The sequence below is a fragment of the Hemitrygon akajei genome, chromosome 13, assembly GCF_048418815.1.
Source record: "Hemitrygon akajei chromosome 13, sHemAka1.3, whole genome shotgun sequence".
NCBI classification, from domain to species: Eukaryota; Metazoa; Chordata; class Chondrichthyes; order Myliobatiformes; family Dasyatidae; genus Hemitrygon; species Hemitrygon akajei.
In genome coordinates, this window is record NC_133136.1 from 15,980,241 (window position 1) to 15,992,549 (window position 12,309).

Genomic DNA, 12,309 nt, shown 5'->3' on the forward strand with positions numbered 1-12,309 from the left:
AACAATCTAATTAACCAAGGTTCTTAAGGTTGTCATAGCCAGTGGCGGGGTTGGTTGGGGGATAGTGGGGATAATTTTCCACTACTTATTAAATGCCCCTAATGGTGTGCATTTCAAATAGCCTCTGACAACCAAGTCCAGACCCTGGCCTTCACGTGTGGCTTAGCTAAGCCTGGTGGAACCATTTCTTTTGATAGAAGAGGAAAACCAGTTACTTTGGGCAGATGGGGCTCATCACCTGTGATTGGTAGCTCACGTAGAAAGAAAACTCTGGTCACAAACTTTCACCACCTTGCGGCTATACCCATGCATGGGGAAAGTATTGGGAATAAAACCCAAGGAAAAATCTGAAGCCGAAGTCCTTAAGATAGTCCTATGTTGAGTTCAACACTGACTGGCAATTCCTGCGACGCTGCTGGTGCCAAACTGTATTGGTCTCCGCTGTTCCTTTGGATTTATTAGCTGCTTGAACAGGGGAGCATGCTGCATCGGCAGCTGCTTGCTCTTCATTTGTGCCACTCTGGTTTGTGTATTACATAGACAGATATGACGCAACATCCATGGTTGACCTCAACCTTTGTAGGGCTCCTCTAATCAGCCAATTATGTGGCAGCAACTCAATGCATAAAGGCACTCAGACATGGTCAAATGGTTCAGTTTGTTGTTCGGACCAAACATCTGACTGGGGAAGAAATGTGATCCAAGTGATTTTGACCATGAAAAGATTTTTGATGCCAGATAGAGTGGTTTGAGCATCTTGGAACCTGATTTCCTAGGATTTTCACACACAAGTCTCAAGAGTTCAAGAGAATGGTGCAAGAAACAAAAAAAAACATCCAGTGAGCCACATTTCTGTGTGCAAAAATGCCTTGTTAATGAGGGAGGTCAGGGGAGAATGGCCAGACTGGTTCAAGCTGACAGGAAGGTGACAGTAATTCAAATAACCACGTTCTCTAATTTCTGATCGCACAACTTATTGAACCTTGAAGTGGATGGGTTACAGTGGCAGTTCCACTCCTTTACCTAATAAAGTGGCTACTGAATGTATAAGACTGCAAAGTTCTTTGTGTTTCATAATGAAATTTTGCCAAGATTTTGTAAAGTTATATGAAATGTTTATTTTTGAAAGCATGTTAATTTGGTTACAATAATAAAATTGCAGAATTCCTTCATTATATCAAGGTCATTATTTTTATTGAAATAACAATTTTTATTGGCTAGGCAAACTCAAAGGTTTCAAGGTGGATAAGTCACCTGCACCAAATGGACTACATCCCAGAGTCCTGAGAAAGGTTGCTGCAAAGATAATAGATATATTGGTCATGATCTTTCAATAATCACTTGATGGTACCAATAGACTGGGAAGTTGCAAATGTCAGTCCACTCTTAAAGAGGGAGAAAGACAAAAGAGCGAAAATTATAGGTCAGTTAACCTAGCCTCAGTGGTTGGGAATGTGTTGGGAGTCCATTATTAAGGATGAGGTTTCGCGGTACTTGGAGACTAATTATAAAATAAGTCAAAGTCAGCAAAGTTCCTGTAAAGGGAAATCTTGTCTGACAAATCTATCAGAGGAAGTAACAAGCAGGGTGGACAAAGGAGAGGCAGTGGACATCATATACTTGGAATTTCAGAAGGCATTGGATAAGCTGCCTCACATGAGGCTGCTTAACAAGATAAAATCCCATGGTTTTACAAGAAATATATTGGCATGGATAGAAGAATGGCTGACAGGCAGAAAGCAGCCAGTGAGAATAAAAGGAGCCTTTTCTGATTAGCTACTAGTGACTAATAGTGTTCCTCAGGGGTCAGTATTGGGACCACTACTCTTCATATTGTTTGTCAATGATTTAGATAGTGCAATCGATGCCTTTGTGGCAATGTTTGTGGATGATATGAAGATAGGTGGAGGGGTAGGTAGTGCTGAGGAAGCAATATGATTGCAGCAAGACATAGGCGAATTGGAAGAATATGCAAAAAAGTTGTAGATGGAATACAGTGTTGAAAAATGATAATGCATTTTTGGTAAAGGAAGAAAAGTGCAGACTATTATCTAAATGGGAAGAAAATTCAAACATCAGAGGTGCAAACAGACTTAGGAGTCCTTGTGCAAGGCTCTACGAAGGTTAATTCACAGGTTGAGTCTTTGGTAAAGAAGGCAAATGCAGTATTGGCATTTATTTCAAGGAGAATATAAAAACAAGGAGATAATGCAGAAACGTTATAAGCCACTAGTCAGGCTGCACTTGGAGTATTGTCAACAGCTTTGGGCTCCTTATCTCAGAAAAGATGTATTGCCATTGGATAGAGTTCAGAAGAGGTTCACGAGGATGATTCTAGGGATGAAGGGGTTAACATATGAGGAGCATCTGCCAGCTTTGCGCTTGTACTCACTGGAATAATTTAGAAGAATGTGGGGGGGGGGGATCTCATTGAAACCTACTGAATGTTGTAAGTACTAGATAAGGTGGATGTTGAGAGGATGTTTCCTATGGTGGGGATATCCAGAATTAGAGGACACAGCCTCAAAATTGTGGGGCAACCTTTTAGAACAGAAGAGGATTTTTTTTTTAGCCCAGGGATGGTGAATCTGTGGAATGCTCTGCCACAGACTGTGGTGGAGGCCAAGTATGTGGGTATACTTAAAAAGGAAATTAATAGATTCTTGATTGGTCAGGGAATCAAGGGATATGGTGACAGGGCAGGTGTATGGGGCTGAATGGGATCTGGGATCAGCCATGATCGAATGGCAAATAGAATTTGTTCCATTCTATATCTTCTGGTCTAATATAATTAAATGACAGATATAAAATCATTACAAATTAGATTTTGATTTACATTCAATAATTCCAGCAGACAGCAGCATATTTATCTGTTCTTTGGTGAAACCATATTCAGTTAATATAAGTTGTGTGTGTTCTCCCACTTCTGGGTTTCTTCCCAAACTGACAGTGGCTGGGGTCCGGGAAAGGATAGGGGCTGGTCTGGGGCTGACTTGCCCATTCTCATCTGTGACAAAAGATCCTCTTTCTTGGTTATGTGGATGATTAAGAGCTTCTTCAAATGACAAAACAGGAGTCACACAAGCATCCGTCCCATCAAAGATCTTACACCACTGCTCTTGACTTTTTGCGGCAAAGGCTTCTGCAAAAATTCTCTTCATCTCTGGCCAGTCAGACTGGCTCATCTGAGGAGCAAGTCTGGCAGAATCCAAACCAAGACCTACAATGATAAATAAGACCAAACTATTATCAGAATTTGTAGAACGTATATTGTAAAATCTGCATGGAAAATAAGGATTAAAGATCAAGGATCAATCATATACATTTACATGTACAGTCAATTCCGGTTAATACAGCCAGACCAGTTCATGTTGGCCCAATTAAGCGGCTGCCCCACTTAGCCAAAGTTTCATGGAAATAGATCAAAAGATATATAAAACACAGAGCCATGACTGCATCCTCCAAATTTTCATTTCATCGTAACATTCAACATAATTGTCAATACCTTCAAATTCATCATTGTTCCTAACTTGCTGAGGGAGTGAAATCTTTTCAATTTCACTCTCGGCTGTTTTTGGCATCTCCAAGCCTTAGTGCTTGAAACCACAGTGAATAAAACAGTTCGGAATTACTTTACTGCTTATTTCTCACCAATTGACAAAAAAAAATCACTTTTTTAAATACAAACACACACAGCTAATGCTATTTTAAAACTGTCCTGCCGAAAGGTTTGGGACTGAAACGTTGACTGTGCTCTTTTCCTAGACGCTGTCTGGCCTGCTGAACTCCCCCAGTATTTTGCGTGTGTTGCTTAGATTTCCAGCATCTGCAGATTTTCTCTTGCTTGCTTTTTAAAAACTGTTCACTCTAAGCATGGTGTAGAGTCTAACTGGCACACAAATGCACGCGACTGGCACTAGTTGGAAAATAATCGGTAAGTCTCCTGCCCCGATGAAGTAGCATTGTGTCCCAATAAAACAAAGGGAATCCCAGATATTTTCTTGATTAGTATTTGTTCTTTAGGAGTTGCCCCAAATAACAGCTGCCCCAATTAAAGTGAATCCTCTGTGTTAGGAATGTACTGTGGTGTATTTGTCAGGGTGCGATACACAATGAAAAACAAAATTCTACAATTACAAATAATCACACAAAAATAAGTTAGAGATTAAAGTACAAATATAGAATAAAATGTTCATAAATACCAGGATGTAAAAAAGAACCTAGTGCTTTCCCAGTGTACATGACAAAAACGTTTTATCGAGCTTCTAGCCAGGTACAGATATCAATTTTAACTGATGTTTTGATGACAAACTCTGCCATCTTCATCAGGGATGATGCTAAATTTAGTGATGATGTCCTTGTCCCAACATCTCTGAAGGAATGCTAAAGAACAAAGAAGCCTTGCCTTCTCTTTATGCAATAATTCAAAGCATCATCCCTGCTGAAGATGGCAGAGTTTGCCATCAAAACGTCAGTTATAATCAATAAGAGATTTATGCATTACCAGCGTGTAGTTACAATGTAAAGAGCATTATAAAAAGTGGAGTCCTGATAAAGGGTCTCAACTCTAAAACATCAACACTTTATCCCTCTTCATAGATGCTGCCTGACCTGCTGAATTCCTCCAGCGCTTTGTGCGTTTTGTTCTGGATTTCCAGAATCTGCAGAATCTCTTGTGTTTATAACACATGGTTTAAAGTGTTTACAGTGCATTGCAGAAACTGAAGTAATATATAGAGGGAGGAGCTATTATGATTAGTTGACCAGATTAATACTCTGAGGGAAGAAAATTATAAGATGGCATGATTTTGTTTTTGTTTTAATAGTCCCATAGCACCTTCCAAAAGGGAGCTCTTGAAGGATGGGTGTTGTCTGCAATGATTTTTCCTGCCCACTTCTTTGTCCTGGACACATTCACAAATAATCCTTGTTACCCAATTCATTTTTCTTTATGACACAGGAGAAACCACTTAGTCTGCAAGTGTGGGCCATCTTTCAGAGCAGTTGTATCTCCTCTTTTATTTCCCATTAACCCACTGTGTCACAAGGTCATCTACTCCAGCCAGTGACCCTGCCACCCGCCTGTGCCAGAAGTAATATAAACTGGCCAATAAACCTATCAACCAAGGTATCATTGTGATGTACTTTAGGAAGAAACCAGGAGTAACACATACAATAATTCTCTGGAAAAACGTGCAATCCCCACATAGCCAAGGATGAGGAACATTAGCACCTTGATATAAATAATCCAATATTAACATTTGGTAGAATGGCAAGGCCTGAAGACTGACAGGTTAACACAAAGTGTGAGGTGTTAGTTTAGTGCTCACCTGCTGGGATCAATATCAACTGCACCAGCTTTAGGAGGCACAATGTATACTGTCCTAACCCACTACAAAAATAGCTGGGGGCAGAGATTTTCCTCAGTGATCAATATCTTTTTCTGTAACCTGCATATTATAGCAATACAGAATGGAAAGGCAAACAACAAGCAAGAATGTGCAATTCAAACACAGCATACAATTCATAAGACATTACTTTGTTATGGAGGAAAAATACTGGCAAGTGTCAAACTAATGCTGTTTTAATTTTAAGTCACTAATTTTTCAAGTACATCTTCATGAAATATTCATGAATGTGTTATAATCACTTCAAATTCACATGATTATTAACTTATGAGTATTCCTGTTGTTAAATAAAGATTTGTACTCATTGTCTGGATAGAGATCATAATGATACTGTGGCGACCCACTTTTTGCGCAGGCAAGCCGGTTCACAAATAGCCAGCGCGGGGGGAGAGACTTTGGTAATGCACCTCTGACGTCATTTCCGCCCGGAGAGGGCGGGAGCTAGGGATTTAAAACCAGTGCCGCTAAGTTCAAATAAACTTGTCTCGAAACGACTTACCGACCGCGCGTCATTGTTTCTAGCTCTGTATGTAGTACATCACTACATTGGTGACCCCGACGGTCCAAACGGGATTTGGACCAAAGATGACCGACTCTTCATCTGTTCACACAGTTTCGCTAAAACTGCCGACTTTCTGAATGCTGTGACCACGCGTGTGGTTTAGCCAAGCAGAAGCCCAGTTCCAGATTCGGCGCGTTACTGTTACGTGGTGAGCGCCCTTGACCAGGAGACAGCCGCCCAAGTTGCGGATTTCATACAGTCGCCCCTGGAAGAAGGCAAGTATGAAGCATTCAAAGCGCTGCTCATTGGGACCTTTGGCCTCTCACGGCATGAGCGAGGTGCCCACCTGCTGCACCTGGACGGTTTGGGAGACAGGCTGCCATCAGCATTAATGAACAAGATGCTGGCCCTGGCAGACGGACACAAGCCCTGCGTCATGTTTGAGCAAGCATTCATAGAGCGACTGCCCGAGGACATACATCTGCTGCTGGCCGACGCAGATTTCAATGACCCCCGGAAGGTGGCGGCCCAGACAAACGTGCTGTGGAAAGCCAAGAGGGACAGCGTGGCGTCCGTCGGTCAGATTACTGAGCCATGCGCCCAACGGCAGACCAGAACAGGCCCAGCAGGGGAGCGCACACGACACAGAGACAGGAGTGAGGAGGACAGTGAACAGTGGTGTTTCTACCACCAGCGGTGGGGCACAAAAGCCCGCCGTTGTTGCCTGACTGTCACCGTTATCCTCAGTGGGGAGACTAGTGTCCATGAAGATTTTTATTAAGGGAAGTTAGAATTTTTTTTAAAAATGAGAGAGAAAGGTAAGATTAGTGTTCTCCTTTGGTCATCGACAGAGGCTCTGCGCTGTCAAGACCTGATCCTGAAGTTTTTAAATACTATCCTCAGAGTTCCTTCTCGACTTTGATTGAAAACACTAAAGGATTCTATGGGTATATTGCATTATTTTAGAGAAAATAGAATTTTGAACATTATAGCACAATACAGACCCTATGGCACACAATTTTGTGCCAAGCTTTTAACCTACTCTAAAATTAATCTAACATATCCTACATAACCCTCCATTTTCTATCATACATTGGTCTACTTAAGTGTTTCTTAAATATCCTAAATTTATCTGCCTCTACCACCACCCCTGATGGGGCATTCCACACACCCACCAATCTCTGTATAAAGAACCTACCTCTGACACCCCCCTACACTTTCCTCCAATCACCTTAAAAATTTGCCCCTGGTATTAGCCATTTCCATTCTAGGAAAAAAGTCCCTGGCTATCTACTGGCTATCTACTCCCTTGCCATTTTGTACACTTCTATCAAGCCACTTCTCATCCTCCTTCATTTCAAATGGAAAAGCTCTACATTGCTCAACTATCTTCATGACACATGCTCTCCAATGCAGGAGGCGCCCTGGTAGATCTCATCTGCACCCTCTCTTAAGCTTCCATATCTTTGAACTGAATACAATATTCCAGTGTAATATAACCAGGGTTTTATAAAGCTGCAACATATCCTCACAGCTCTTGAATTCAATCCCTTGATTAATGAAGCCACTACCAAAATAATACAGAATAAAGTGTGACAGCCACAATGGAAGTGCAGTTTGGTAACAAAAAAACTAACAAAATTTATTTATTGAGATACAGTGTGGTGTAGGTCCCTGTGGCCCTTCGAGCCATGCAACCCAGCAATCCCCAATTTAATCCTCATCTGTGGCACCTTGTCAAAGGTCTTCTGAAAGTCCAAATATACAACATCTGCTGCATTCACTCCTACCAATCAACCAATGCTCTAACCATGCCAGTAACTCTCCCGTTGTACCATGTGCTCTTAACTTGGTAGCAGCCTCATGTGTGACACCTTGTCAAAGACCTTCTTAAAGTCCAAATATAGAACATCTACTGCATCCCCTTTATCTATCCTATTTGTAATATCCTCAAAGAATTCCAACAGGTTTGTCAGGCAGGATTTTCCCTGAAGGAAACCACGCTGACCTTGTACTATCTTGTCCTGTGTCACCAAGTACTCCATCACCTTATCATAAACAATTGACTCTAACATCTTCCCAACCACTGAGGTCAAACTAACTGATCTATAATTTCTTTTCTGCTGTCTACCTCCTTTCTTAAAGAGTGAAGTAATATTTGCAATTTTCCAGTCCTCCAGCACTATGTCAGAGTCCAATGAGTTTTGAAAGATCATTTCTAATACCACCACAATCTCTAGTGCTACCTCTTTCAGAACCCTAAGGTGCAGTTCCTCTCATCCAAGTGACTTATGTACTTTTAGATCTTTCACCTTTTGGAGCACCTTCTCTCTTGTAACAGTAACTGCACCCACTTCTCTTCCTTTACACACTGCAACATTAGGCATACTGCCAGTGTCTTCCACAGTGAAGACTGATGCAAAATACTCATTTAGTTCACCAGCCATCTCCTTGTCCCCCGTTATTATTTCTCCTGCCTCATTTTCTAGAGTTCCTATATCCACTCTAATTTCTCTTTTATTTTTAACATACTTGAAAAAACTTTTACTATCCATGTTGATATTATTTGCTAGCTTGCTTTCATATTTCATCTTTTCCCTTCTAATGATTGTTTTAGCTACTCTCTTCAGGTTTTTAAAAACTTCCCAATCCTCTATCTTCCCACTAATTTTTGCTTTGTTTTATGCCCTTTCTTTTGCTTTTATAATAGCTTTGACTTCCCTTGCCAACCACGGTTGTACTATTTTACCATTTGAGTATTTCTTCATTTTTGGAATACACATGTCTTGCACCTTCCTCATTTTTCCAAGAAACACACATCATTGCTGTTCTGCTGCCATTCCTGCCAGAAGCTCCTTCCAATTTACTTTGGTCAACTCCTCTCTCATCCCACTGTAATTTCCCTTACTCCACTGAAATACTGCTACATCAGACTTGACTTTCCCCCTATCAAATTTCAAGTTGAACACAATCATATTATGATCACTGGCTCCTAGGGGTTCTTTTACCTTAAGCTCCCTAAACACCTCGGATTCATTACATAACACCCTATCCAGTATAGCTGATCCCCTAGTAGGCTCAATGGCAAACTGCTCTAAAAAGCCATCCCTTAGGCATTCAACAAACTCACTCTCTTGAGATCCATTACCAACCTGATTTTCCCAATTGACCTGCATGTTAAAATCTCCCATGACTACCATAACTTTGCCCTTTTGACTCACCTTTGCTATTTCCTGTTATAATCTGTGGCCGACCATCCAGCCACTGTGGAGAGGCCTGTATACAACTGCCATCAATGTCCTTTTACCCTTGCAGTTTCTTAACTCAACCCACAAGGATTCAACATCTTCCCATCCTATGTCACATCTTTCTACTGATTTGATGCCATTCTTTACCAGTAGAGCCACACCACCCCCTGCCTACCTTCATATCCCTCTGATGTGACATGCAACCCTGGACCATAAGATATAGGAGCAGAAGTAGGCCATTCGGCCCATTGAGTCTGCTCTGCCATTCAATCATGGGCTAATCAAATTCCTCCAGTCATCACCACTCCCTGCCTTCACCCCATATCCTTTGATGCACTGGTTAATCAAGAACCTATCTATCTCTGCCTTAAATACACCCAATGACTTGGCTTCCACAGCCAGCCGCTCGCGGCAACAAACTCCACAGATTTACCACCCTCTGCCTAAAGCAATTTCTTCACATCTCAGTTCTAAATGGACATCCTTCAATCCCGAAGTCATGCCCATTCATCTTAGAATCTCCTACCATAGGAAATAACTTTGCCATATCTAATCTGTTCAGGCCTTTTAACATTGAGAATGTTTCTATGAGATCCCCCCTCATTCTCCTGAACTCCAGGGAATACAGCCCAAGAGCTGCCAGACATTCCTCATACAGTAACCCTTTCATTCCTGAAATCATTCTTGTGAACCTTCTCTGAACCCTCTCCAATATCTTTTCTAAAATAAGGAGCCCAAAACTGCACAAAATACTCCAAGTGTGGTCTCAGGAGTGCCTTATAGTGCCCCAACAACACATTCCTGCTCTTATACTCTACACCCCTAGAAATGAATGCCAACATTACATTCACCTTCTTCACAACTGACTCAACCTAAAGGTTAACCTTTAGGGTATCTTGCACGAGGACTCCTAAGTCCCTTTGCACCACTGCATTTGAATTCTCTTCCCATCTAAATAATTGTCTGCCTGTTTATTTCTTACACTAAAATGCATGACCATACATTTTCTAACATTGTACTTCATTTGCTACTTTGCGCATTCTCCTAAACTATCTAAGTCTCTCTACAGGCTTTCTGTTTCCTCAACACTACCAGCTCCTCCATATATCTTTGTATCACTGGCAAATTTAGCCACAAATCCATTAATACCGTAGTCCAAATCATTGACGTACATAATAAAAAGTAGCGGTTCCAACACCAACCACTGTGGAACTCTACTGGTAACTGGCAGCCAGCCAGAATAGGATCCCTTTATTTCCATTCTGTTTTCTGCCGACCAGCCAATTCTCAACCAATGTTAGTAACTTCCTTGTAATTTCTTGGGCTCTTATCTTGCTAAGCAGCCTCATGTGCAGCACCTTATCAAAGGCCTTCTGAAAATTCAAGTACACCACGTCTACTGCGTCCTCTTTGTCTGCTTGGGAACTGACGTTCAGTTCCCAACTACAACCATCCTTCAGCCATAACATCATATCTGGCAATTTTTAATACTGCAACAAGATCATCCACCTCATTTCTTATACTATGCGCATTTAGATACAACACCTCGAGTACTGTCTTTGCTGTCCTTTCTGACTCTGCATCCCTAATGATTTGATAGTCAGCCTGTTGGCTGCAACTAAGTCCCATCACCTGCCTGCTCTTCCTGACAATCTGGCTGCACACTATCTTTACTTCTAGCATCTGCAGAATCTCTTGTGTTAATCTGTTTGTACTGGGGCTGGCTAGTTCTGGTATATGCCAATCTTCTATAAAGTGACTCAATTCTTATTTTGCTTTTCAGAACAGTGCCAGGTATACAAATGAGGTGAGAAGAAAGAGTTAAGTAGAAGAACAGGAAACAACAAAAGAGATTTGGTCAGCATGAGGCAGAAAGGACTATGTGATTATGTGGGGGGAGAAAACGTCATGTTGACATTTGGACACCTGGTTAATGTGAGGGTCAGAATGTAATTGTAGTAATTTCCAGCTGAAGGCAGCTGCATCACACTGTGAACATCACTCCTCCAACCCAACTGACAGTGAGACACACATGTGTATTTGAGATACTGTGGGCTGCGGAGAGTACACTATATAAGGCCAATACTCTGATAGTTATGGACCAAATGATTAAGGTGATTCAGAAAGCAAGCAAGCATCTAAAAGAACCAAAGAGACAAGCAACGCCTTAAAGAAAATTAAACTTCAGCAAGGCCTTTGACAAAGTCCTGCTGAGAAAGTTGGTTAAGAAGCTTCAGTCACTTGGCGTTCAAAATGAGGTGAAATTAGATTCAATGTTGGCTTAGTGGGAGAAGCCAGAGTTACTGCTCTGACTGGAGATCTGTGATTAGTGGTGTGGTGCAGGGATCTGTGTTGGGTCCCTTGTTGTTTCCCATCTATATCAATAATCTGGATAATAATGTGGTAAATTGGATCAGCAAATTTACAGATGACACCAAGATTAGGAGATTAGGGACACAGTGTACAGCGAGGATGACTATCAAAGCTTGAGACAGAATCTGGACCAGCTGGAAAAAATGGGCTAAAAATGGCATATGGAATTTAATGCAGGAAAGTGTAAGGTATTACATTTTGTGAGGACAAACCCGGATAGGACTCACACCATGAATTGTAGGGCACTGAGGAGTGTGGTAGAACAGAGGGATTTGGGAATACAGATCCATAATTCCTGGAAAGTGGCATCACAGGTAGATAGGGCCGTAAAGAAAGATTATGACATATTGGCTTTCATAGGTCAGAGTATAGAGTACTGGAGTTTGGATGTTATATTGAAGTTGTATAAGATATTGGTGAGACTAAATTTGGAGTATTATGTGAAGTTCTGGTTACCTGCTTAGAGGAAAGATATCAGTAATATTGAAAGAGTACAGAGAAAATTTACAAAGATTTTGCTGGGACTTGAAAACCTGAGTTATAAAGAATGGCTGAATAGGTTAGGACCCAATTCCTTGGAGTGTAAGAGAATTGGGGAGGGGGATTTAATAGAGATGTACAAAATTATGACAGGTATATAAAGGGTATATGCAAGCAGGCTTTTTTCACTGGTGGGTGAAACTAGAACTAGAGGTCATAGGTTAAAGGCAAAAGGTGAAATATTTATGGGAAACTTCTTCACTGAGAGTGGTCCGAGTGCAGAGCAAGCTGCCATTAT

General features: G+C 41.3%; 1 protein-coding gene across 2 annotated transcripts in view; it reads right to left on the reverse strand.

Moving 5' to 3' along the window:
* Positions 1–1,093: 1,093 nt before the first annotated feature.
* Positions 1,094–12,309, reverse strand: part of amacr (alpha-methylacyl-CoA racemase) — a 76,414-nt gene continuing 65,198 nt past the window's right edge. For both annotated transcript variants that reach the window (XM_073064186.1, XM_073064187.1), the window contains exon 6: positions 1,094–3,220. In XM_073064186.1, the coding sequence (XP_072920287.1) occupies positions 2,814–3,220 (407 nt within the window). In that variant the 3' untranslated portion in view covers positions 1,094–2,813. The remainder of the gene's footprint in view (positions 3,221–12,309) is intronic.